Below are 23,417 nucleotides of genomic sequence, written 5' to 3'. Positions count from 1 at the left end.
CCCACGTGACTGGACTGTCTCCTCGAAACGTTGCATTTTCATTTCTCGAGGACGCGGTCGACTCTCCAACCACCACTACACTCACATCACGACCACTACGAGTCCGCGACCACAATGGGCAAGGTGTCGCTTTACGCACCGATCGCCTACCTTGGCCTGCTGCTGACGTGCCTCGTCCTCTTCTCCACGGTATACCGGCGGCGGAAAGTGCAGCGACTGATCGGACTGAAGCCATGGTTTGGCGAGCACACCGAACGCGAGATCTACCTCTCCCTGAAAGCGCAGAACGCACCGCGAGTGCCGGACAAGATGCTCAAGGCCGCGTTGATGACGCGCGCGGCAGAGGACGTGCGGCGGATCATGACACTGCAGGAGAGCAAGCCCGCGCTGATGGAGCTGCACCAGCGCGGCGCGGTCGGTGACGAGCTGTGGGCGCGGTTTCTGGCCGCGGAGAAGGTCATGGACGCTGAGGTGATGGAGTGCGCGGCGGAGGCGAACGCGCTGAAGGCGGGGTGGGCGCAGCAATTGTTTCAGAACGCAGCGGAGATGGTGCACAACTACAGGCTGCGGGAGCGGCTGGCGAAGGTGCCGGCGGAGCAGGCACAGGCAAAGGAGCGGTGGGCGGCAGAGAGCGCCCGCGCGGAGGCGGAGCTCGAGAAGACGGTCGCGGCGGAGGGCGCGGCGGAGCCCAAGGGCAAGCGGCGAAGGTGATGTGTACCGGCTGCTGGATTTGTCTCTGTGTATATTAAGCCTGATCCTTCCATTCTCAGTCTTCAGTCGCCCAGTCCTCGCATGCGACTGCGCAACAGCCCAAGAGCTGGTCTAAGGGTCCCGGTCCCGCCTGGACTTTTCTCTTGGAGTGGACAGCTCTAGAGGCGGCGTGGCGCGTCGCAATTTGCACTGTCGTGTCGCGCGACACGCTAGCCGTGTCGGGTACGGCCGCGTGCAAGCGAGCGCACAACCCCGGCCGCGTCGCCAGCGGAAGGCGCGGCCAAAAATAGCGCGTGTCGTGTGTGTCGAATATGTCGTGGTGTCGCAGCCCACAGCGGCGGGCGTCCTCGTCATCGGCCTCGTCACCTGCGCTGCCCGCTCTGCGTCCTCTTCACCACTTTTCTCCTCTCCCTCTCCACTCTCCTCTCACTACACCCTCTTCCCCGTCCGCCCCCGCGATGGTCCGCTTCGCGCGCCCGCGGTCCGCTTCATTCTTCCCCCTCCGTGCCTCCCCTGCCGGCTCCCCTACTACAGACTCTCCAGCCACCTTTCCTGCTGACTCCGACAACTCCCGCCCCCCGTCCGGCTCCGCGCGGACCCTCTCCCTCGCCGCCCACGCCGCAAACCTCTCCTCGTCGTCCGACATCGCCTCCCTTGCCTCTGGCTCTCGCGATGAGGATGACGACGACGATGACGATGACGCGACCGCCGCTGCTGACGCAAAGATCGAGACTGCGCTTGGCTCGGACTTCGACCCCAAGCTGATCCCACCCGAGCTCGAGTCCATTATCTCCCTCATCAGCTCCGCACAGGCCCGCTGTTACCACGAGGGCAACTTCGTCTTCCTGCGAGACCTCGACGCTGGCGGCAAGACCCCCGCCAACCGCGCCTGGCAGTCCGTCTACGGTCAGCTCGCTGGCACCGTGCTCTCCGTTTGGGACGCTGCCGATCTCGCCCGTGCCGGCCCCGCCGCCGTCGATCCTACTTACATCAACATCGCCGACGCCTCCTTCCGCATCGTCGCCTCGCTTCCCACCCCCGGCGGCCCTGCCATCGCAAACGTCATCGCGCTCTCTACCACAGCGAAGAATAGGTTCCTTCTCCGCTTCCCCTCCCAGTCCCAGATGCTCGTCTGGGCTGCCGCACTACATCTCGCCATGTTTGAGTTTGTCTCCCTCCAGGAGGCCTACACCGGTGCGCTGCTCGCCGGTCTCGGCTCCAAGATGAACGGCATACGCCTCTTGCTCCAAGAGTCAAAGTTCAAGCACCAGGAGTGGGTCGTTGTGCGCTTCGGCATCGGCATGCCCTATGTGCGCTGCTGGGCCGTCGTGACCCCTTCCGGCTACAAGAAGCGGAAACGTAACAAGGTCGGCCACATTGACTTTTACGAGAGCAAGAAAGCGAAGCAGAAGAAGCATAAGCCGCTGGCCACGGTGACCGCCGCAAAGGCCGCTTACGCCTTCTTCCCTGAGTCAAGTTTGCTCATCATGCAGTCCACCCTCGTCAAGATCGAGGGCACTATTACGATGTACAACCACAATGCCGGCCGTGGTGAGCCCAAGGGCACCGCTCACGACGGCTTTATCTTTGTCATGCCTGAGAAGCACGCGGGTGTCTATGGCTTTGAGACACTCATCCGCTTTCTCATTCCCGCTCTCGACGCCTTTTCGCTGTACGGCCGCCCGCAGCGCTTCAATGCAGACAAAAACGACATCCGCAGTATCATGTTTGGTCTTCCCGATGCGCCCAACACGCGCTACATCGCACTGGCGGATGTCTACGACCTCGTCTCGGCACACCCCTTCGAGGAGTCTTGGACAGAGCAGACCTGGCGTGCCGAGATCCGCACCATCATCGTGCAGCGCATCGCCGCCGGCACACGCAACGTGAACCGCCAACTCCCGCGCGAGCTGCAGCGGCAAGACCCTCCGACGCGGCTGCAGCAACAGCAAGCGCAGCAGGCACAGCAAACCAAGGCTGCGGCTGCGGAGCTGCTGGATACCAGGGAGCTCGAACGCATGATCACTGCCACTTCGCTGAATTCTGTCGAGTCGAAACGCAGCCCCAACAAGTTGACGCGCATCGAAACCAAGCAGAGCGTGCACTTCGGCGAGCAGCCACGACCACAGTCGGCGCAGGCGAGTCCAACGAGGACGCGCGGCTATGGCGAAATTTCTGCCGAGCCGCGGTATACTCCTGCCGCTGCTCCTGTGGCTGCTATCCCCGCCACTGCGACTACCCCAACCATGGACGCGACGGACTTTGTCGATGGATACCTTGATGACTACGACGAGTATGACAACGATACCGCGACTGCAGATGATGGGTCACATGGCAGCAGGACGTCATCCGACCGGACGCCGCGTCCGAGCGACGAATACGAAGCTGCTGAAGCGCGGTACGCAGCAGCCGCGCCCGAACCGTCGCCGCCGCGAAAATTGCCATTGCCATACCCACCCCAACAGCCTGAGCAGCAGTACGCGCCAGTGCGACAAGCACCGCTTGCACCCACAACCTCGCGCGAACAGTATCCCCGGCAACAGGCGCCGTCACGGCAAGGACGACCGCCGCAAGGCGCATCTGTGCCTTCTGGCGCACGCCCGTACTCGCCAGGCTACGGCATGCGTCGGAGTCCCTCTGGCGATAACTTAAGCTCGCAACTGTACACGCAGCAACCGCAGCACCGTCTGCCGCCTTTGTACGGGCCGCAGCAGCAACCGCGTGGTATTCCGCGACAAAGTGCCCACACCCAGCAGGCAGCACCGCAGTACTACCATGGCCCGCCGATGCCGATGCAGCAGCAACAGCAGCAGGTGTACTACACGCAGCAACACCGCGTGGCTCGAAAGCCGGTTACAGAATAGAGGAAGAAGAGCGATGACTTTGAGTGTATACTAACTTCGTGAAAAATGTTGTGTTTATATGTTTGTTGTTTATGCGTTTCTCCTTTGTGTTCTGTGTTATTGGATTCAGGGTATTTATGGTATAAGAAAGGGCACCATTTTGAACGTGACAGTGATGTGAATGAATTTGTTACGAAAGGGCTATATCAGTCATGACTACTAGATATATTTTTTGCATTTATATATTGACTAGGCTACACGCTGATACTCTTCCAGAGCGCCATGCCGTCGGCGCCTGTGGACATGATCATTCCTGGAATCTGGGGGTGCCAGTGGATCTCCTTGACGTCCTTTTGCCAGTGGGCGAAGAGCAGCTGCGGCGGGATGTCGTCAAGGTCGGCGTTAGGGTCGTCGCGCTTTTGCGCCGCGATCTCCTCGTCGTCAGCCTCAACCGAGAGGTCCCAGAGCATGACGGTGTTGTCAGCAGAGGAGACAGCGAGGATGGAGTCTTCGGAGGGGTGGAATTCGATGGAGGTGATGGGAGACTTGTTGTATGCAAAGGACGCGACAGGGGAAGGGGTGGGAGCGGCGGAGGCGGACGGCCCGGAGGGTTTGAAGGTGCGCAGGTCCCAGATGGCCCAGGATCCGTCGTCATGGCCGGAGGCGAGGAGGTAGGAGACTGATTTTGACCAGGAGATGACGTTGACGTCGGAGGCCGACGCTTTGACGGAGATGGCGGGGCGGTGTTTTTTGGAACGCACGTCCCAGACTCGCAAGTAGCCGTCAGCGCCGGCGGACGCGAACACAGATTTCTCGGTCTGACTCCACTGGATATCCTCGATGCTGGCCGCGTTGCTGGAGCTCACGCAGAAGGGCGTCTTGTCGGTGCTCCACGACGCGGTGCCGCGGGTGGAGAGATGTATGCGGCCGGTGACATCACCAGTGAGCAGTTGTCCAGAAACAGCGAGCGGCGACCAGTCCACTGCGTATCCTTCAACCCCGCCGTGGGCGCGGATGGTATGCACCGGCCGGTTCTGTTGCTTCGTCACAGTGAAGCCGGGGGTGTCGAAGGCGGTCATGTGCGGCGTGACGTCCCAGATGTACACGTCGCCGGACTCGGAGAGCGAGGCGGCAAGATACTCGCTTGTCTTTGCCGCGTGCGGGGAGACGCGCACGCGGTTGGTGGTGTCGGTGGTGGGTAGCGAGCGAGATTCGAGGACTGGCTCGGTATCGACACCGTCGCCTTCGTCGTCGGAATCGCTTTCCTCGCCGTCGGCGTGCTCGAGTGTTTTGCTTAAATCCGAAAGTTTGATGACCGTGATCTCATTGTCCTTTTTCCGTGCGGCCTGGGTGCCCGCGATGAAGTACGTGGTCTTGGGGTATCCTCGTCGCTCGGCGCCGAGGGCGTCGGGCAGGACGTCAAAGGACAGGCACGGCCAGTTGAGATTGACACGGTGCAACATTTCGTAGACTGTGGGGTCGGGTTCGAGGATCTCGTCCTTGCCGAGCTCGTTGCGGTGCGGGAGGTATATGCGTGGGGTTTCTGCCTAGTTAGCCCTGTTGAGGGAAGTAGGGGCGCGATCTGAACATACCCTTCTGTGATGGCGGCGCAGCAACCGCAGAGGAGGAAGCCTCGCCCTCCTCAGCCATCTCCACATCTTCCTCCTCGTCGTCATTCAGCTCAATAATCTCCTCGTCCTCTTCCTCCTCCTCACTCTCGAAATCGTCGCCATACGGGTCCTCAAATTCGCCCATCCCAGCGTCCTCGCTGGCGGCGTCAGCGACCTCGCGGTGCCCATTCTTAAGCGCCCGCGCAGGGGACATTGTGGATGCGTCTCCGTCGTCGGGGGAGTCTGCGTGTCGTTTTGACATTGTATGGTGGAGAAGGGGGAGATGGCTGGCGGTGAAGTGGAGGGTTTGTTCCTTTGTCCCAGCAGAAATTTTCTGAGCGGCGGCGAACTCCCAACGCGCCGAACCCTGGGAGCGTGTGAAAGTTCTGTAAGGGTTTGGTCTAAATGTAGCGCACGAAAGCCTACGATGCTTGGGCGGTGCGGGAACGAAACCGAGTTACAATAGGCTGGAGAGGACTTGTGTCGACGTAGACAGTACAGTAGAATGAAGAAGTGTGGAGTATGGGCGAAGTGAAGACCCGTCTCTGCGACCGTGCTCTACGGCACAACCATCGTCGCTTCACCGCCTTGCTACCTCACCGTGTCCACGATCCCTTGCTACTCTGCCTGTCCCCAATCGCTGCAGGACATGGTCTGCAAGACTGTTGTTCAAGTTTCAGCGCCAGTCCTCATGCGCGTGCTGAAAGCTGATACGCGTATAGTAGTTCCATCACGTGATGTGCCGCGCCGCGCCACACACTCTGCGCTCCTCGCTTCGCGTTCTTCTTTCCCAGCGCACCCGCTCGCATGTCGCCCGTCCCCTCCCGGCCCATCCTTGCCGCTCGTCCACATCCCCAGCACCTATGCCGTCGTCGCCGCTGACGCCGCTTGCGCTTGCCGTTGCGGGCTCCACGCCGTCGCCAAAGCAGGCCGCACCTCACAACTACAATATCCACAACCACGGCCTGCCCCCCAACGTGCTGTATTGGGACACCGCGGATGTCGCCGTGTTTCTCGAGCACAGACTCGGGCTGCCGCAGTACGCGCCCACGTTTGTTGAGAACGATATCACGGGCGAGGTGCTGATTCACCTGAGCCACGAGTTCCTGCTCGACCTCGACGTGCAGAGCGTGGGCCATCGTCTACAGATCCTCAAAGCCGTGTATAATCTCAAGATCGCACAGGACCTGCCCATCGATCCCGGCGAGTTCGTGCCGCTGGGTATGTGTCCGTGACTATTGAGGATATTTGGAAAGGGGCTAACTATGACAACAGCGCTCGCGGAGCAGGACGCAGAACGGGACTCGGTCGACATCGACAGACTCATGAAGTCCCTCGAGGTGCGCGACCGCCGCATCATGCTAGCGGAACAAGAAATCAAGCGGCTCATGGACAACTACGCACGGCTGCGTGAAGACCTGTTGCCGATTTTCAAGATGGTCAAGGAGTCCAAGCCGTTGCCGATGCCGGACCCGATGGCAGGGAGCCGGAGGGCGCAGAATCCCGCGACCCTTGGCAGCGTCGGCGGAGGTGCTGGTGGTGGAGGTGCAGTACGGCATTCCATGTTCATGCCATCGCTGAATCCGATTGTGTCGCCGACAGGAGCGGGGCCGGCGCAACAACTGGTACCTGAGAACACGCAACAGCCAGCGTCCTATGCGTACGTGCACGGGTATCATCCGCAGCATCACTATACCGAGACACAAGAACACGTCGATGTCCCACCGGCCTCCGCATCTGCATCCACAGCTATGGCGACTACGACAAACTCAGTACCCGCCGCCCCAACCATCACGTCAGCACCATCCACGCTGCTGCGCTCAATGTCGATGATGAAGCAGCCGCCTGACCGTTCTGGCGGTGAATACCCCTCCCGGCGCGCAAGCATGTTTCCCCAGCCGCCCGCTCACGACCTGTCGTCCCCTCCGTCGTCGACACCCATGGCGGCGTCCCTCTCGGCCAACTCCGCCACCGTAACAGCAGTACAGTCCCCCATCACCGCCTCCTTCCCCACCTCCATCGCGGAACAAACGACACAACCGATCGCGATAAACGGAAGTACCAACGGTACGTCTGCGTCCGACAGCCAACCAGGCTCGCCGCCGGTATACCACTCCTCCCCACCCACCGTCACGCAGCTGCAACTTCAACAGCAATATCGAGCACGTCTACCCTCCGGGGCGCCGAGCATCGCGTCGCCACTGACATTCCTTTCCGGCCCCTCGACACCGTCCTTCGCCTCGCCATCTTCACCCCCTGCCGTCTCTACCATCCCTACCGTCACCTCCACCCCTTCCTCGTCCTCGTCCCTTCCCGAGGCGTTCAAAAACTTCAAACTAAAACTCGACGATCCGTGCTACAAAGTCCTCCCCGCTGTGCTCAAGGGTCACCGTATCAACGCCGACTGGCGCCAGTACGCGCTACTCGTCTGCGTCGGCGACCAGGAGCGCGTGCTCGGCATGGACGAGCGCCCGCTCGCAGTGTTCAAGGAACTGCAGGACGCAGGACAGCAACCCGTGTTTATGCTCCGCGCCGTACAGGACTGGACTCGCGAGCCCGCGCGTGGCGGTGCGATCGTGACCGGGACGCCCGGTGGCGTTTTGTGATTTTTTGTTGCATGTATTTGTCTTACTTGGGTTTGGTGTTCGTGATGCTCATTTTCTGGCGTAATACACTTGCTTTTGGATATTAAACTCCATTCTATCTAATAAACAATCCAATTCTCATCTGCCTGCCGGTCATGGTGTACTGCACAACGCAGAGGATATGGACAGGGTGGTATCTACAGCATGAGCTCGAGCGGGTTCTCGACCACGCGCTTCAACGCCTTCATCCACTCACCGCCGACGGCACCGTCGACCACACGGTGGTCGAACGAGCCTGTGACAGTCATGACATCCTCAAACTTGATTCCACCGTCAACGTCCTCAACCGCGCGGCGCTCCACCGTGCCAATAGCGAGAATGCTACTCTGCGGCGGGTTGATGATCGAGGTAAAGGACGACACCGCGGGATTCATGCCCATGTTGGATATCGTGATCGTGCCGCCGGTGTACTCATCCGGCTTGAGCTTACCATCCCGCGCGCGCTTACCGAGGTCCTTGATTTCCTTGGAGATGGTGGCAAGGCCCTTGGCATGAGCATTGCGCACGATGGGCGTAATCAGACCGGTCGGGGTCGACACCGCAACAGACACGTCAACTACAGAGTATTGTCGGATCACGCCCTCGGCCTCAAGATACGCGGAGTTCGCAGTCGGAACTTGCAGCGACGCCAGCGCCATTGCCTTCACTAGGAAGTCGTTCACCGAGAGCTTGTACCGCCCTTCCGCGGTCGAATTGAGCGCCTCCCGCAGCTTGAGCAACTTCGACACCGTCAGCGTAGAAGACACAAAGTAATGCGGGTTGCCAGTCCACGACGCGGAGAGGCGAGATGCAATGGTCTTGCGCATCGAGGTCAACGGCATGTCCACGTACGTGCTCGCGGCCGGCGCGGACGCAGCAGGGGAAGCGGCAGTCTTCGGGGCGGCGGCAGTCGGCGCGGCAGCGACGACGGGTGGTGTGTACGCTTCGACATCGGCCTTGATGATGCGGCCGCCGGGGCCGGATCCCTTGATGTCCTTGAGCGGGATGCCCTTCTCGAGCGCGATCATCTTGGCTATGGGCGAGGCGAGGATGCGCCCGGGAGAGGGCAGCGGCTCTTCCTCTGACTTTGCGGGAGCGGGAGTCGATGCGGCAGCCGTGACCGGGGCGGCAGCTGGTGCGGCGGCCGGCTCAGCAGCAGCGGGTGCGGCAGGCGCACCTCCAGCCTCCGCCGCCTGCGCGTCCGCGAGGCTGAAGTCCGCAAACGCAGCGACGTCGTCCTTCTCAGGCACATACAACCCAATGGGCTTGCCGACGGGGACGTCCTTGGCGCCCTCCTCAAGGAAGATCTTCGCGAGATAGCCGTCGTCCTGGAACTCGTAATCCATCTGAGCCTTGTCGGTCTCGATCTCAACGAGGACCTCGCCGGGCGCGAGCGCGTCGCCAATGTTCTTGGCCCATTTTCCGACGTTGCCCTGGGTCATTGTAGGCGAGAGCGCGGGCATGTCGATGATAGTGTATTTGGGGTATGCTGGGCGGATCAGTATGAGTATTTAAGCAAGTGACAGCACGGTGGCCATGGAAAGCAGGCAAAGTGAAGATACTCACACTTGGAGGCGTAGAGACGGATGAAATTAGGGAGGACCAGCCTGACGGGGGAGAGCGGCGAGGAGCGCGCGAGTCTGGAAGGGTTAGCATGTAGGCGGCAATGGCATGATGCCGGCGGCGGTGTGCGAACAGCCAAGGGCCACTCACGCAGAGCCGGCGCGGAGGGGACGCGCCGCAGATGCGAGACGGACGACCGCGGAGGCAGACATGGCGGAATGAGTGAGGAGATGGGAATGAGGAGGAGTGGTGAAGAGAAGAAGAAGGTGGTGAGGAGCGAAAAGAGGGGTGCGGGACACGCAGTCCCGGCCGCCCCCACCGCTTCCCCACAAACCCGTGCCCTGAACGCACCCACCGACGACCGCCAACCGTATATAAACACAAAACTTTTGATTCCCTAATACCCAATACACAAGATAAACCCGCAGAACTTTTGTTGGTGCACGACAGTGCTAGATGGCGCGCCATATCGACAAGCCCACCACAAAACTTAGCATACCGCCGACGAGCGTCAGGAACGTCACCGTGACCACGCCGAACCTGCAAATGTTAGCATTTACTCCATGCAGCGCGCTCATCCGCTTCAAGATCTCACCTCATGATGCCGATACCCCAGATCGACCGCAATACACCTCGATACAGGCACACGATGATCAGCGCTGCCGCTACGCCGCCCGTGCCCACTCCTTGCAGACTCAGCAGTAGCGAGAACCCAAGGTGATGCAGCAGTGCAGACGTGCGCCACAGAAACGGAAAGTAAGTCGGCAGGTCCAGTAGCGAAGTGCCGACCAGCGGTGCAATCGGGTCTTCGCGTTGTTGCTGTGTGATGTGGGCAGCCGCCGAGAACGCTGCGGCAGGATCCAGCTGGCCGTCGTGGCGGTGATGATGATGATGGTGGTGGTGATGGTGGTGAGGGCGGTCGCGCTGTGCTTCTGCGTCGCGCTGGTCGGCGTGTGGCGCGTCGTGCACTGCCGGATCAAGCAGCGCAGCCTCCTCGCTGTTGCTGAGATCAAACTCCTGCGCGTCCTCACTCATGTCGTTGACGTTTCTGCTCAGCGCGGACGGATCCACGAACTCATCACCAACCATGTGGTCCTCTGGCAGTCTAATGTAGTTGTATCGCTTCGGCGGCACAAGCTGCACCAGCGACACGACGCACTCCGCCAGTGACCACGACAAGCCCATGATGTAGGCCTGGTGCCATGTGTCCGTCTCCACAGGAAGTAGTAGTAAAAAGTGCACGACCTCCTCGACCAAGCCGACACCAAACAGCAGAAATGAGGTCGTGTACACGCTGCTCAACGGGAAGAGTGACAAAATGAGGCGCAGGCACAGCATCGCTCCGAATCCGGCAAGACCTAGCCCGATAGCAATGAAGACTGATCCGGTGGACACGGGGTGGCCGTGCGTAGGCAGCGCTAGTAGCGCGAGAACCAAGCCGTGCAGCACGGCGACTGCTGGTAACAAAATGGAGAAGTACTGAGATCGGCGCATGTTGGTAGCCGCGCTGACGCTGTGCGAGAAGTTACACGATGGATCGTGGCTATGCGAGCGGTGGCTAAACCAAGAAGTGCGAAGAAGTCCCACAAGTGCCCAAGAGAAGAGGAGAGAGCGGGGGCAACTAGAGAAAAGCAGAATAGAAGAGAAATGGAAAAGAAGATAGACAGAGAAGAAAAAGCAGCGAAGAAGGGGGATATTGCGGAGTGTGCCGGTCGCGCTGCGGCGCGGGCTCGTGTTAAGCGCTCGGGCGAAAAAAAAAAAACTTCGCGCGACATCGCGTGATCGAGTCCGTGACTAAGAGTGATCCACAGATCACAAACTGGCCACGTGCTTATATTGCCCTAGCCCTATGAGCTACAAGCCCCGCGCGGCGCTGACGCCAATGACGCGTACTGCCCTCGCGCACTCGCGGCTCTTCCCCTTCCCCTCGTCTCGCCTCTTCTCTTCCTCTTCTTCTTTCTCTTGTATTTGTGTCCGGACCACTGTCTCTTCTCCTTTGTACTCCCTGATCATCCCGCCGCGCAGTCGCATCCCTGCTCGTCCTTGATCTTAGGTGCGCCAGGTGTCCCCAGATGCCCACCCGGATATAGACTTGCATCTCCATCGACTCCTCGATCGTCCGCTCTCCGCCAGATGGCATTCTCTCTTCCCCACATCGACTCCCGTCGGCCGTACTCACCGCCATTCTCCTACAAGGACAAGTCGGCAACTGCCGGCGGCGCTCGCGCCGTCGTTTCATCATACACTGCTGTCGCGCTCGCCTTCCTGCGCCAGTACCCGCTCTCTCGCATGCGCCACGGTATCCCGCTCGTCGTCGCCATCGTCTTTGTTCTTTACCTCTTTTCTCGGCTTGCATTCTCATCCTCCCTCCCCGATCGCACCGCCACCGTGGCCGAGCCAGGCAGACTGCCCTCTGACGAGCAGTTTCTCGCAAAGTATGGCATCTCCTCCGCCGACTTTGCTGCCTTCGTAGCCTCGCCCCGCAAGATTGGCCAGGAAAATGCTGCTCTCATCATGCTCGTACGAAACAGCGAGCTGCACGAAGCGCTTACATCTATGCGCATGATGGAGGACAGATTTAACAAAAAATTTCGCTACCCGTGGATCTTTCTCAACGACGACGACTTCACCGAGGAGGTGTGTATTCTCTATCCTTCTTCCGCACTCAACACTAACAGTTCAGTTCATCAACTACACATCCGGCATGGCCTCCGGTGACACAAAGTACGGAAAGATCGGAATTGAGCAGTGGAGTATGCCTCAGCACATCGACCAAGAAGAAGTCGAGCGCCGCATGGAGGAGATGGTCCGCAAGAACGTAATCTACGCCGGAAGTATGAGCTACCGCCACATGTGTCGCTACAACTCCGGCTTCTTCTACCGCCACCCACTTGTCGCACCCTACGACTGGTACTGGCGCGTCGAACCTGGGGTCGAGTACTTTTGCGATCTCAACTACGACCCCTTCACATACATGCGCGAAAACAACAAAACATATGGCTTCGTCATGTCAATGTACGAGTACCGCGTCACAATTGAGACCCTCTGGGACTCTACCAGAGAGTTCCTCGAGGATCATCCCCAGTTCATCGCGGCCAACAATGCCCTTGACTTCTTCGTCGACAACCATTCTCCTTCTGCTGAGGGCGACACCACCATTTCCGGAAACTACAATCTCTGCCACTTTTGGTCCAATTTTGAAATCGCAGACCTCCGTTTCTGGAGATCCGAAGCATACCAGTCGTATTTTGACTATCTCGATAAGCTCGGCGGCTTCTTCTACGAAGTACGTTACCGTGTTGTTGGTACTCAAGATGCATTCTGCTAACACCTTTCAGCGATGGGGCGACGCGCCTATCCATAGTCTTGCGGCCGGATTGTTCCTTCCAAAATCGAAAATCCACCATTTTGGCGACATCGGCTACCGTCACCCGCCGTACGCTCGCTGCCCTCAGGTCGAGTCTATGCACCAGAGCGGCCAATGCCTGTGCTCGCGCCACGAGCACTTTGATGACGACGGATACTCGTGTCTTCCGCGCTGGTGGAAGGTGGCGGGCAAGTCTCCCGGTGCGGACGTCAAGCCGCCAGAAATTTGATAGATGTTTGGTCCGATTATGAAAAAAGCTGTATCTTGGATTGTATGTACTGTATATATGAATTACGAATTTTTTAGACTCATCCTGCCTGCCAACACGTGTTCCAGTTGTTCTTGATCTACGACACTCACATTTGCAGCCCCATCGCCAGATCCTGCACGACGATTGAGGACCCAGCTTTCGGCACAAGTCAAACAGTTGCACCCACCAAGCAGCGTAGACCAACGACTACCGCGTCGCGTTTTGTTGAGTTGTCCCTGACATCTTGTTCAGATATTTCTACACAAGCGCATCCGACGCGTGAATTAAATTTCCAGTCCACGGTTTCCACACCGGCCCTGTCAGCAACGTCGCTGCTCGTGACGGTGTACTGAGCCAGTACATTCCAGCACGCAAGTTTCAGCGACCGCGACGTAGATACGTTATCCACGTGTGTGACGATCGGCACGGAGGCATCGGCGTGGTATCTATTGTAGCTGAGCAGTTTGTAGTGAGACACGGGTGCTAGACGTTGAAACTGCGTAGACGAAGAATATATAATTCGAGCCGTCTGTGCGCGGGTGGTCGAGCGAGGAGATCGAGGAGATGTAGAATATCCGCGTCGCTCGTAGTCGCTTTGCCGTGTTTCTGTGATCTGTTAGTACGGTGTCATGCACTCTCGTGGCGGGGTGTGGGGGACTCACTATTCTCAGACTGCCGGTCCACCGCAGACGACAATCTCGCAAGATCCCGTCAGCGTCGGGCTGTCGACAAACATGGGCGCCTGTCGATTCCAGTTAAAGGAAGACACAGAGTATCGTGACGCTGTCTCGTAGTCGACCGTCATCGGCGTACCCGTCGTCATCTGCGCACTTGCGTACGTCTCAGCGATTGCGAGGCTACGAGAAGTTCAGCACGTGGCCGGGCGCGTTTCAGGCAAAGTGACGCATCCAGCGCGCGTCGCACGCGTTTTCCCCGCGTCGCGTCTCATCACGACCGTGTTCTCAACCATTCCGCCACGCGGATAGCAACGTCACCGCCATGCAACGCATGCAGTTTTACGACCGACCTGTGCATACCGCGTCGCCATCCTCCGTCGCCGTCGTGCCGACGTCCGTCCTACCGGACCGCTTCCGCTCGATCTTCAGGTTCCCCGCATTCAATCCCATGCAATCAACATGCTTCTCCACGATCTACAGCACCGACGCGAACGTCGTGATTGCAGCACCGACAGGATCCGGCAAGACTGCGTTATTCGAGCTTGCGATGCTACGCACGTTGGTCGCGCCTATGGCAGCTGGTGCCCTACGCGGAGGTGACGCGAAGATTCTTTACATTGCGCCAACGAAGGCGTTGTGTCTCGAGCGCTCACGGGATTGGGCTGCGCGATTGGCGATTTTGGGGCTCAAATGCGGCATGCTTACGGGGGATACTGCGACGGAAGAGGTGGAAACGGTCAAGAGCTCGAATATTATTATCACGACGCCGGAGAAGTGGGACGCGACCACGAGGAAGTGGAATGATTACGACAGACTAATGTCGCTTGTGAAGCTCATTATGGTAAGTTTGAGAGTGATTACGGGTTGATAACGGGTGTTGACCGTCGTAGATCGACGAAGTGCATATTCTGAAAGATACACGCGGCGCAACGCTCGAGGTCATCGTGTCCCGCATGAAGCATATAGCTCCACACGCTCGTTTTGTTGCGTTATCTGCTACAATTCCGAACGCAGAGGATATTGCAGAATGGCTTGGCGCAAACGGCAGCGCACGACACGGTATATCCTATCTTCTTGCCGAAGGGGTGGTGTCACAACTAAATGCGTTTTAGAACCCACGAAGCTGCACCTTTTTGGTTCTGAATTTCGCCCTGTCCCACTTGAGATCCACGTACACGGTTTTCCCTCCAAATCACAAAACGTATTCCAGCTCGACAAGCTCTACGACAGTAAACTGAACGATATCCTAGACACATACTATGCGCAGAAGCCAATCATCATATTCTGCCCCACTCGCAAGATCACGCTCACGACCGCAAAGAGTCTCGTCAAATCTTGGTTTCCTTCCCGAAGAGTCTATAGCAGCCCGAACGTGGGACGGACGCTTGGGTTTAATGACCCGGAGTTGGAGGCGGTGGCGAGGATTGGCGTGGCGTATCATCACGCGGGGTTGTCGTTGAATGACAGAACACTGGTGGAACGCATGTTTTGCGATCACCAAATACTTATTATTTGTAGCACGTCTACGTTGGCCGTTGGCGTGAGTACTCGTGTTGTGTCTAATTCATAGCAACTAACATATGGCAGGTCAATTTACCGGCGCAGCTAGTCATTATCAAAGGCACGGCGTCCTGGATCGAAGGAAGCGTCCAGGAGTACACAGAATTTGACATGCAACAAATGATGGGCCGCGCAGGCCGGTAAGTGAATTTTGATATCTGGCAGTGCTGTTCTGACAGACATTAGCCCTCAATTTGACACTACAGGGACTGGTAAGTTAAGACATAGGAGGATCGTAACAAAGAGAGCTAAGTTTTATTACAGCTGTGATAATGACAACAAAGGATTCCGAGGAGAATTATGCGGAATTCGATAGGCGCGAAATCGTCGAGAGCAGTTTACACACCAGTCTAGTCGAGCATATAGTAAGTAACTCCGTCGGCCACGCTGGCATATCTAACTTGTACAGAATGCGGAAATCTGTCTCGGCACGGTCGTCGATATTGCATCCGCCATGAACTGGCTACGTTCAACATTTCTCTACGTGCGCCTCAAGAAGAACCTGAAATACTACAACCTCGGCAGCACCTACATCTCCCACAACGTCGATTCGATCCTCGAGCGCCTCGTGACTGAGAACTTTGACATGCTTGTGTCCTCTGGCATTGTCACTACCGAGCTCATCAACGGCAAGCAAAAACTAGCAGCTACGCCGCGGAGTAAGTCGATGGCGCTGTTTTACGTACGATACGAGACGATGAAGTGGTTTTGCAGAGCGCGGGTCGGCATGCAGCTTCAAGATGTGCTTTCGCTACTCTGTCGCGCAGATGAGTTTAATGGAATTCGATTCAAGCCGGGCGAAAAGAAATTTTATAAGGAAATTAACTGCACGCCGAATTTGCGGTTTCCGTTCAAGTCGTCTGATTTCTCGGAATATTCAGATAAAGTCAGCCTTATCATACAAGTCACCCTTGGTCAGATTGAGCTTCCGGTGTATGATGGATCGTCAAAGCATGCAAGCACCTTCCAGCTTGACAAAGTTCTGATATGGCAACATGTTCACCGTCTCGCGTCGTGTCTGCTCGACTGCACGATGCAGACCAACGATTCTGTGTCAACCCGAAACGTGCTTGAGCTCGCGCGCTCGTTACACGCGGAGATCTGGGATAGTAGCTCGAGTGTGCTTCTCCAGCTTGACGGCGTGGGGCCCGCTTCCTTGCGCAAGTTTCAAGCGCATAATATCCAGACTTTCGATGACGTGCGGGATATGGACTCGATCCGGGTGGAGACTGTGTTAAAGCTTGGTCGCGGACGGGGCATTAAACTGCTGCAGGAGATTGAGAAGATTCCGAAGTTTGCAGTTAGCTTGAAGAAGGTGTCTGAAACGAAAGACACCAGTGCAGGACATGTGCGCGTCGGGGTGCGAGTGGTTGTTGATATGGTGAATAAGACGATCGTGCGGATGCACCGCCGAAAGATGATTACCGTTACGTTTCTATTGGAGATGACGAGCGGGAAGATAGTGGACTATCGGCGTGCGATGTGAGTTATTATTGGAGTGTGCAGAGAGTAAACACTAACGATAAACTACAGATTGAAGAATATGAGCGCGGGAAGGGAGTACACTGTGATGGCATGCATAACAGGACATAGCGGGTCACCTGCCCGTTGCCGATTGACTGTCTCCTGCGAAGAGATTGGTGAATTCATGAACCCCTTCTCCCGCAGGGCGACTTGTTGCTGACAAAAATAGTCGGAACTCAGGCTGTCACTGATCTCGATCTCCGTCTAAACCTCGACAATATAATCTACCTGAAACAACTCGAGCAACGACGCGTTGCAATGCAGATGCTCGCGGCGCCTAAAACCGAGTTTCTGAAGGCATCGTCGTCGCCACATGTGCAGACGCATATCGGGAATTACGCAAAAACCAAGGAAGAGAAACTCGCAGGTATAGTTGTGCGCCGATTTTTGTGCCTCATGAAATTATTCTAACGTGTCGGTAAGTTTTTGATGATGTATTTTCATCTGTATCGACCGATTTGTCGAGCGATGAGGATTTGATGGAATTTTTACGCGGAGTGACGGGGACCAAGTAACTATGAATGATGCCCGAGCTGACAGATCCTATATTTACTTTGCTTTAGAAACCCGAAGAAGACCATTGCGTCCGACACGAACACCAAGAAATCTGAGAAAGATGAAGGTTTGTTATCAAGCGAACTGACGTTAAATAGCGACGACATGCGGGAACTCAACGAGCCTGTCATAGCGCCGCAAGCACAACCGGCGAGCAAGAAAAATTCCGTTACAAGCGCATGCTCTGCAGTATCTGAAGATACGCTGTTTCTTGGTGTGGACTCGTCGTTTTCTTCGTCAGATATGCTGTCGCCAATAAAATACCGCACGGATAGTCACGTTGCTGATGTCTCGTCGCCGTTAAGCACGCCGACAAAGGTTCCGCAGAAATTTGCTGTTGCTAGCTCTAGGTATAGTTTGCCGGCGCTGTTTAAGAGTCGCAAGAGCCTGCCTGGATCGGAACGGCTGCAGAAGGCGATTGAGGGGATACCGTGTGAAGAATTTCCGTGCAAACAAGAGACACTGGAAACTACAACGATGTCGACGACGAAACAGTCGCCTGTGATAAAGTCGCCGACTCCCCGCAGTGGTCGTGCGCAGCCAGAGCAGCAGTCTTTAGCAAACTACGTATCCGGTACTCACATGAAGCACGCTTTCTTCCATTTTCAAGGAGCTAATCGTTGCATAGTTACGCCAGTCACGCAGAAACCAAGTTCAGAAGTACAGAGTTCTTACTCAACAACAGCATTCCGGAGTACATTCACAAGCACCCGTGTATTGTGATCAATGGCTAACTTCGTGTGCAGGTGATTTCTCATTCGACAACTCGATGGACTTCGACACGAGCTTGTCGTTTTCGCAAATTCCTCCTCCTCCTGCGCCTGTGGCTGACGATGGTGGACAATCCCGGCAGCCGCTTGCTCAGATTCTGTATAACAGTTCTCACACTGCATCCAAGACTGGAGTGAAACGCGGGGCTTCGTCATCGCCTCCAGAAGTTGTATCCATGACAAAGCGGACAACTTCAATAATGCAGCAGCGGAAACTGATTGTGTTACCTGATGCGGCACCGGGCAACAACGACTCACACAGTGAGATCAAACGTACGAAGAATGAAGTCGTGCACGATTCCAATCGGCGTCAGCCAAACGACGACGGCGGGGCTAACAATTTATGGCCAAGCATCAGTATCAAGGACTTTGTTTGCGATTTTATCGACATAATCGAGTGATGTTGGTTGCCTTGCTGTTGTTGCTCTCTTGAGATATGTTGCGATTTTGTTGTGTAATTAATACAGTTAACTACTGAAGAACAAACTTTTGCCAAAACCAAACACATGAGAATCGTATTATATACAGTCAGATAGATTTTAGTACAATCATAAATTTATAATTTTCTTCGCGGATCCTTAGACGGAGGCTGAGCATTCGACTTTTCAAGTGTGCTCGCGTAGGCCGTCCAGAGCGAGTTATATGCGACATTAAGCTTCTCGTACTTCACCTGGAGATCCTCAAAGGTGCCAGCCGAGGTCGCGCGACCAAGGGAAACCGAGGTTGGTGAGATGTCGTCGGAGTCGGCAATGATGGTCGCGGCGGCGGACGGGCGGTCTGTGATTGAGTACGTGACGTTGGAGTAGTACGGGTTGATTTCCTCAGCGGCAGTGTAATCGTCGCCAGGAGAGGAGGAAGATGCAGGCGGGGTCGGGATTGTGAGCCATGTTTCGTGGGTGTCGAGGTATGTGTTGTCGTAGGAGAATTTGAGCGATTGAAGTCGGAAAACGTCGGCAGAGGGAAGGGATTGGAGTACTTTTGCGGCGTAGACGTGAGCTGAGCCTACGGCATCGCCGGCTTTGCCGACTTTTGTACTGTGCAGAACTTGCCGCGTCGCGATATCCCAGATGATTAACGAGCCGTCTGCGCCGCCGGAGATGAGCTCAGTGGCGTCGAACGAGAGGTCGAGACATAGCACTTTGCCCTCGTGCTGCGCGAACTTGAGTGGTGTGTCCTTTGATATTTGAATGCTCCGCTGCAGGCCGCCTACGTAGGCGAGGTCAAAGTCTTCCTGTTGAGATTTGTATAGCTCAACGTAGTATATGCTGCCGTCGCTGGAGCCGATGTACATGGCGCGCTCGGCGGGGTCGACGGCAATGCTGGTTAATGAGCCGCCGAATACAAACGTCGAGTACAGTTTCAGTCCGTCCGCGCTCCACACACGGCATGTGTTGTCGGTGGACACAGTGTACACACGCGAGTCGCTGCTGTGGCCGTAGCCGCAGACGATGTCGGAGATGGCGAGGTTGTGCAGGTTCGCCGAGGCAGCGGGTTTGACGGCGTCGGAGGTGGTGGTGGAGAAGCCCGTGCAGAGGTCGAGCAAGCGCCAGGAGTATAGCCGTGTGTCAACGCTGGCGGTGAAGATCAGGGCGTCGTCGGCGCTGAAAACGATTTTCGTGATGGCTTTATAGTGCGCTTCTCTATAGTACAAGCATGCACCAGACCCGAGCTGCTGTGTGTTAATAGGCGCACTTTCTAACCATATCAACGAGAAGAGGAAGAAGGCATACCTCCCAGAGTACTAATCGGCCAGCATACGTGCCCGCGGCCAAAAACTTGGACGAATGCGACACCGCGATGCAGGATAGCTTCTCTGGCACCACGATCCTCTGCACCGGTGCGTCTTTAGACATCGAGTACACATTAATAACCGGCCTGTCGGCCTGCGCGACGAGGATCGCGGTGGGGAGCACAGAGGTGCGGTTGAGCGAAGAGATGTTATGCTTGAACGACTTGACAGGCGTGCTGGAGCCAAGTTTGCAGATGGCGAGAATGCCGTCAGATTTGCCGTCCGCAGCGGCGACGCCATAGATGATGTGTTCCTCGGTCATGGCCGCGTCGCCATTGGTGTGGAGGAAGTGGTGGATGCGCTTGGTGAGAAGTTCGCGGGAGTGCGGCGTTGAACGAGTGTTGAAAATTCGACGAACTCACTCGACGCGCCGCCGAACGAGTGCAAAGACGCGCGCAATGGCGGACTACGTCGCGACCATCATCTCGCAGACGATACTAGTCGAGGCGCAGCGGACACCGTGGACAGCAGCGCTGAAGGAGCTCGGCATTGAGACCGCCCGCGTCGTGTCGCTGTCCGACCGCGCAGAGGACCACTACTTCACCCTGCCGACTGAGGACACATTCGCGACTCTCAAGAACGCGGCGAACACGATATGCGTCGCGCAGCGGGTTGATATTTGCTTGCAGAAGGACACAGTTCACCGCAAGGATAAGCGGCTTGTTGTGTTCGACATGGACTCGACGCTGATCCAGCAGGAGGTCATCGACATGATTGCCGCGTACGCAGACGTCGAGAACCAAGTTTCCGTATGTGTCTCTCAACACCGCGCGGACTGTTCACCACTAACACGGTAGACCATCACCGCACTGGCAATGAATGGTGAAATCGACTTCAATGAGTCCCTCCGTCGGCGAGTGTCGCTGCTCGAAGGCGTTCCTGCGACGGTGTTTGAGTCGCTGAAGCCCGAGATCCGGATCACGCCCGGCGCGCGGGAGTTGTGTGCTGTTCTAAAAAAGCAAGGATGTACACTTGCCGTACTCAGTGGCGGATTTATCCCGCTCGCAAACTGGCTTAAGGGCCAGCTCGGTCTGGACTACGCGTTCGCCAACACTGTGAGTTTTGTCCGAATTCAAGAAATGCGAGTGAGGCTAACCTGCGCAGCTCGAAATATCGGAGGACGGCACCGCACTGACAGGCAAAGTCCTCGGTACTATCGTCAACGCAGAGCGAAAAGCGCACTTATTGCGCGAGATCGCAGAGCAAGAGAGCATCGAGTTGCGCGCGACCATGGCGGTTGGCGACGGCGCTAACGATCTCGTGATGATGCACGCCGCGGGGTACGGCATTGCGTTCAACGCGAAGCCGATCGTGCAACAGCGTGCCCCGGCGCGGTTGAATGCTACGTCGTTGCAGGATATTTTGTATATATTGGGGTATTCGCATGACCAGCAGGTCGCGTTGCTGGCGTGAGCCTGAGCCCACACGTAATAGACATGTAAAAGTATTGTATCATTAAGCACACCTATTTGAGCACACCTAATAATCGTGATGCTGTTCGTCGCCTTCCGCCTTAGGCAGACCGACATTCGCCAGGATCTTCGAAGGCCCCAGACGTTTGATCAGATCGAGCTGCTCGTGCGACTTTGCGAGCATCAAACCGACCATGCCGGTGGTATTCACCGAGACGCCCTCGTATAACTCCTGGCGCCGCGGGGCAATAAACATCCACTCCTTTGTCATCGCAAAATTGAACGAGATGGGGGACTGTTCGTGTGTCCGCAGAACAGTGAGGGCACGCGCGAGCAGAGTGGCGAAGCGCATTATGAGGTCGTCTGCGGTCGGGTTCGGGGGAATTGGGAGGACGTAGTGTGCAAAGGAGGCGCCGGGGTGGTAAGTAGGGAATACGCCAATTGCGTCTAAAGACTTAGAACCTGATCTCAGACCGGAGGGGCAGGGGTGAACACACTTTTTGACGGCTGCACGCCGTAGGAGAGCGCAATGTCCGGTAACAGCTTGAATTGCTCTGGCACGGGAATAAACTGCACATGCCTATGGCTCTGACTCGCGCCGGATGCCTCGCCGCAGTTGTAAAATGCAAGCGTGCGCATGCCGCGGTCGATGGTGGGCTGCAAGCATGCCCATGTGGCCTCTAGGTCTTCTTCCGACAGCGGCGCGTTTTGGGACTCGAAAGATTTAGTGATGAGTAGAAAGTGATGCGGGATAATGCTGAACTTGTTAAGTATGGTGTAGTACTCGTTGACGCCAAGCGGGCAGAGGAAGAGCGATGATTCTGGGTTGGCGAAGGGGTCGAATTTCGCTTTCGATGTGGTATCGGAGGAGGCGAATGGCGGCGCGGCAGTCTGGACTGGTTTCAAGCCTAGGCTGGGAGCTATGCGCACGCGGTACTGTCATGATAGTCAGAGGGGCGAGGTGCGGGAGTGGACGCTGAAGAGGAACGCACAGTGAGGTCGCCGTCCTGGATGTCCTCGGTAACTGACTCGGTAAACTTCAGACTGTCAACTTCAATTGCTTCTAGAAATTTCTTGTGGAGGATGTCCACAAAGTAGTCTGGCAGTTCTAATGGCATGTTGGTCGTGTATTGGGATTTTGTCGCGGTGGAAGAGCACGTTGGTTAGCGGTGAAGTGTACTCGTCGGCAAAATGCACGATGGGACCGCGGGACCGTGGTTTACGGAGGAACAGCGACAGCGCGGTGGAAGATCTGAAGGCGTCTATTAGGAAGAATTTACGAGGAGTCTACGGCGAGTCAGGCGAGACAGCTGCGCGACTGGAGCTGAACAATGAGAGGAGCCCGCGTGAGGTTGTAAAATCGCTGTACGCGAGATCGTGATCGGACCAATAGTCGACAAGAGCACGCGATAGAAGAGATTGATATATCTGCGGCCTTATCCGCCCAGAAACAGACAGAAGCAATGACAGACTGAACCGCAGACAGACTATCACTCCGGCCAGCGGCGATCTCTCTCCGCGGATGATCTTCGCGTGGAGAACCGACGCCCAAGTAGCGGAGCTCATGACGTCACACCCCAGATCTTGAACCCGTTGCTACACCCCGCAGAACTAAACAAAACAGGCTTGATTTATTACTAGACTGTGCCTGACAGTCTGCAAAAGTGCGAGAACATGGGACTGGGCGTGAGGGGAAGAAAAGAAGTGGGAGTGCTGCCGCCGAAAGCAATGCGAAACCTACGGCGGACGCGATCTTCACCAGTCACGACGACCTCGCTCAGACGTCATTGCGGAACTAATGCGCGATCGGGTGGTCTGCTCCTTGCCCGGCACAGGCGCGTCGTATATAAACCCATCTGCAGCCCTGGTGGTAGGACTCTACCTACCGCCTTCACAGATCCTCCATCAAACAGCATACACAGCACAATGGCACCAACTACTATGAACGCGCACCAGGCCGCCAACCAGCTCAAGGGCTACGGCAACCGCCATCCCAATCTGTACATCCTCGCGGGAACCCTCGCCCTCACTGTCGCCGGCATGGGTTACTGGCTTGGTGAGTCTCCCCCAGAGCACGCACACACAGCAGTTTTTCGTCTAACAGTCCGCAGGAACAAGCGAAGGGACCGCGGAGCAGTACCCCGGGCGCCCGATGGACGTGA

The 23,417-nt window shown here is 56.7% G+C and overlaps 12 protein-coding genes across 12 annotated transcripts; 7 read left to right on the top strand and 5 right to left on the bottom strand.

Annotated features, from left to right (window-relative positions):
- The first annotated feature begins 55 nt into the window (after window positions 1-55).
- Window positions 56-770, top strand: V1518DRAFT_419031 (Sec62/63 complex, subunit Sec66). The gene has a single exon (XM_066904673.1). The coding sequence runs from the start codon at window positions 115-117 to the stop codon at window positions 709-711; it is 597 nt and encodes a 198-aa protein (XP_066758857.1). The 5' UTR covers window positions 56-114; the 3' UTR covers window positions 712-770.
- On the top strand, window positions 771-3,816 carry V1518DRAFT_419030 (uncharacterized protein). The gene has a single exon (XM_066904672.1). It carries the CDS (start codon window positions 1,023-1,025, stop codon window positions 3,573-3,575), a length of 2,553 nt encoding a protein of 850 aa, XP_066758856.1. The 5' UTR covers window positions 771-1,022; the 3' UTR covers window positions 3,576-3,816.
- V1518DRAFT_419027 (WD40-repeat-containing domain protein) lies at window positions 3,783-5,569 on the bottom strand. Its single transcript, XM_066904671.1, has 2 exons — window positions 5,147-5,569; window positions 3,783-5,097 (listed from the first exon to the last, which is right to left on the bottom strand). The coding sequence occupies exons 1-2, from the start codon at window positions 5,424-5,426 to the stop codon at window positions 3,809-3,811; spliced, it is 1,569 nt and encodes a 522-aa protein (XP_066758855.1). The 5' UTR covers window positions 5,427-5,569; the 3' UTR covers window positions 3,783-3,808.
- A 399-nt stretch (window positions 5,570-5,968) lies between these two features.
- Window positions 5,969-7,770, top strand: V1518DRAFT_395387 (uncharacterized protein; the record flags this gene model as incomplete). Its single annotated transcript, XM_066901806.1, has 3 exons — window positions 5,969-6,385; window positions 6,440-6,753; window positions 7,153-7,770. Exons 1-3 carry the CDS (start codon window positions 6,028-6,030, stop codon window positions 7,768-7,770), a joined length of 1,290 nt encoding a protein of 429 aa, XP_066758854.1. The 5' UTR covers window positions 5,969-6,027.
- Window positions 7,771-7,858: 88 nt separating this feature from the next.
- Window positions 7,859-9,752, bottom strand: V1518DRAFT_318761 (2-oxoacid dehydrogenases acyltransferase-domain-containing protein). Its single transcript, XM_066901140.1, has 3 exons — window positions 9,502-9,752; window positions 9,355-9,428; window positions 7,859-9,277 (listed from the first exon to the last, which is right to left on the bottom strand). The coding sequence occupies exons 1-3, from the start codon at window positions 9,561-9,563 to the stop codon at window positions 7,947-7,949; spliced, it is 1,467 nt and encodes a 488-aa protein (XP_066758853.1). The 5' UTR covers window positions 9,564-9,752; the 3' UTR covers window positions 7,859-7,946.
- A 51-nt stretch (window positions 9,753-9,803) lies between these two features.
- On the bottom strand, window positions 9,804-10,845 carry V1518DRAFT_374833 (uncharacterized protein; the record flags this gene model as incomplete). Its single annotated transcript, XM_066901476.1, has 2 exons — window positions 9,804-9,891; window positions 9,947-10,845. The coding sequence occupies 2 exons, from the start codon at window positions 10,843-10,845 to the stop codon at window positions 9,804-9,806; spliced, it is 987 nt and encodes a 328-aa protein (XP_066758852.1).
- Window positions 10,846-11,484: 639 nt separating this feature from the next.
- On the top strand, window positions 11,485-13,029 carry V1518DRAFT_441963 (nucleotide-diphospho-sugar transferase; the record flags this gene model as incomplete). Its single annotated transcript, XM_066906433.1, has 4 exons — window positions 11,485-11,650; window positions 11,825-11,988; window positions 12,035-12,637; window positions 12,690-13,029. 4 exons carry the CDS (start codon window positions 11,485-11,487, stop codon window positions 12,945-12,947), a joined length of 1,191 nt encoding a protein of 396 aa, XP_066758851.1. The 3' UTR covers window positions 12,948-13,029.
- A 947-nt stretch (window positions 13,030-13,976) lies between these two features.
- Window positions 13,977-16,691, top strand: V1518DRAFT_375215 (Sec63 Brl domain-containing protein; the record flags this gene model as incomplete). The annotated part of the gene is made up of 7 exons (XM_066901492.1): window positions 13,977-14,486; window positions 14,536-14,704; window positions 14,758-15,179; window positions 15,233-15,345; window positions 15,392-15,417; window positions 15,470-15,570; window positions 15,615-16,691. The coding sequence occupies 7 exons, from the start codon at window positions 13,977-13,979 to the stop codon at window positions 16,689-16,691; spliced, it is 2,418 nt and encodes an 805-aa protein (XP_066758850.1).
- Window positions 16,692-17,183: 492 nt separating this feature from the next.
- V1518DRAFT_318721 (uncharacterized protein) lies at window positions 17,184-18,533 on the top strand. Its single transcript, XM_066901139.1, has 2 exons — window positions 17,184-17,978; window positions 18,031-18,533. Exons 1-2 carry the CDS (start codon window positions 17,390-17,392, stop codon window positions 18,453-18,455), a joined length of 1,014 nt encoding a protein of 337 aa, XP_066758849.1. The 5' UTR covers window positions 17,184-17,389; the 3' UTR covers window positions 18,456-18,533.
- V1518DRAFT_318597 (WD40-repeat-containing domain protein) lies at window positions 18,309-20,493 on the bottom strand. The gene is made up of 2 exons (XM_066901138.1): window positions 19,785-20,493; window positions 18,309-19,723 (listed from the first exon to the last, which is right to left on the bottom strand). The coding sequence occupies exons 1-2, from the start codon at window positions 20,103-20,105 to the stop codon at window positions 18,611-18,613; spliced, it is 1,434 nt and encodes a 477-aa protein (XP_066758848.1). The 5' UTR covers window positions 20,106-20,493; the 3' UTR covers window positions 18,309-18,610.
- Window positions 20,242-21,256, top strand: V1518DRAFT_406323 (HAD-like domain-containing protein; the record flags this gene model as incomplete). Its single annotated transcript, XM_066901947.1, has 3 exons — window positions 20,242-20,592; window positions 20,641-20,898; window positions 20,948-21,256. 3 exons carry the CDS (start codon window positions 20,242-20,244, stop codon window positions 21,254-21,256), a joined length of 918 nt encoding a protein of 305 aa, XP_066758847.1.
- V1518DRAFT_419007 (ATP adenylyltransferase-domain-containing protein) lies at window positions 21,194-22,765 on the bottom strand. The gene is made up of 3 exons (XM_066904670.1): window positions 22,248-22,765; window positions 21,753-22,191; window positions 21,194-21,702 (listed from the first exon to the last, which is right to left on the bottom strand). The coding sequence occupies exons 1-3, from the start codon at window positions 22,371-22,373 to the stop codon at window positions 21,323-21,325; spliced, it is 945 nt and encodes a 314-aa protein (XP_066758846.1). The 5' UTR covers window positions 22,374-22,765; the 3' UTR covers window positions 21,194-21,322.
- Between the last annotated feature and the right edge of the window lie 652 nt (window positions 22,766-23,417).

This window comes from Limtongia smithiae (genome assembly GCF_038497785.1).
Source record: "Limtongia smithiae strain NRRL Y-17922 unplaced genomic scaffold V1518scaffold_8, whole genome shotgun sequence".
Classification (NCBI taxonomy): domain Eukaryota; kingdom Fungi; phylum Ascomycota; class Lipomycetes; order Lipomycetales; family Lipomycetaceae; genus Limtongia; species Limtongia smithiae.
Note: the sequence above shows the minus strand (reverse complement) of the source record. Positions and strands in the feature narration are given on the sequence as shown.

Bases quoted from the DNA above. Each gene is read 5' to 3' on its own strand.
- V1518DRAFT_419031 (XM_066904673.1), top strand. From the start codon at position 115: ATGGGCAAGGTGTCGCTTTACGCACCGATCGCCTACCTTGGCCTGCTG.
- V1518DRAFT_419030 (XM_066904672.1), top strand. From the start codon at position 1,023: ATGTCGTGGTGTCGCAGCCCACAGCGGCGGGCGTCCTCGTCATCGGCC.
- V1518DRAFT_419027 (XM_066904671.1), bottom strand. From the start codon at position 5,426: ATGTCAAAACGACACGCAGACTCCCCCGACGACGGAGACGCATCCACA. The intron at 5,098-5,146 runs GTATGTTCAGAT...CTAACTAGGCAG, and splicing joins TGCGCCGCCATCACAGAAGG to AAACCCCACGCATATACCTC.
- V1518DRAFT_318761 (XM_066901140.1), bottom strand. From the start codon at position 9,563: ATGTCTGCCTCCGCGGTCGTCCGTCTCGCATCTGCGGCGCGTCCCCTC. The intron at 9,429-9,501 runs GTGAGTGGCCCT...TAACCCTTCCAG, and splicing joins CCCCTCCGCGCCGGCTCTGC to ACTCGCGCGCTCCTCGCCGC. The intron at 9,278-9,354 runs GTGAGTATCTTC...TGATCCGCCCAG, and splicing joins CCGTCTCTACGCCTCCAAGT to CATACCCCAAATACACTATC.
- V1518DRAFT_318721 (XM_066901139.1), top strand. From the start codon at position 17,390: ATGCGGGAACTCAACGAGCCTGTCATAGCGCCGCAAGCACAACCGGCG. The intron at 17,979-18,030 runs GTACATTCACAA...CTTCGTGTGCAG, and splicing joins CTCAACAACAGCATTCCGGA to GTGATTTCTCATTCGACAAC.
- V1518DRAFT_318597 (XM_066901138.1), bottom strand. From the start codon at position 20,105: ATGACCGAGGAACACATCATCTATGGCGTCGCCGCTGCGGACGGCAAA. The intron at 19,724-19,784 runs GTATGCCTTCTT...AACACACAGCAG, and splicing joins GCCGATTAGTACTCTGGGAG to CTCGGGTCTGGTGCATGCTT.
- V1518DRAFT_419007 (XM_066904670.1), bottom strand. From the start codon at position 22,373: ATGCCATTAGAACTGCCAGACTACTTTGTGGACATCCTCCACAAGAAA. The intron at 22,192-22,247 runs GTGCGTTCCTCT...CTATCATGACAG, and splicing joins TCCAGGACGGCGACCTCACT to TACCGCGTGCGCATAGCTCC. The intron at 21,703-21,752 runs GTGTGTTCACCC...CTAAGTCTTTAG, and splicing joins CGGCGTGCAGCCGTCAAAAA to ACGCAATTGGCGTATTCCCT.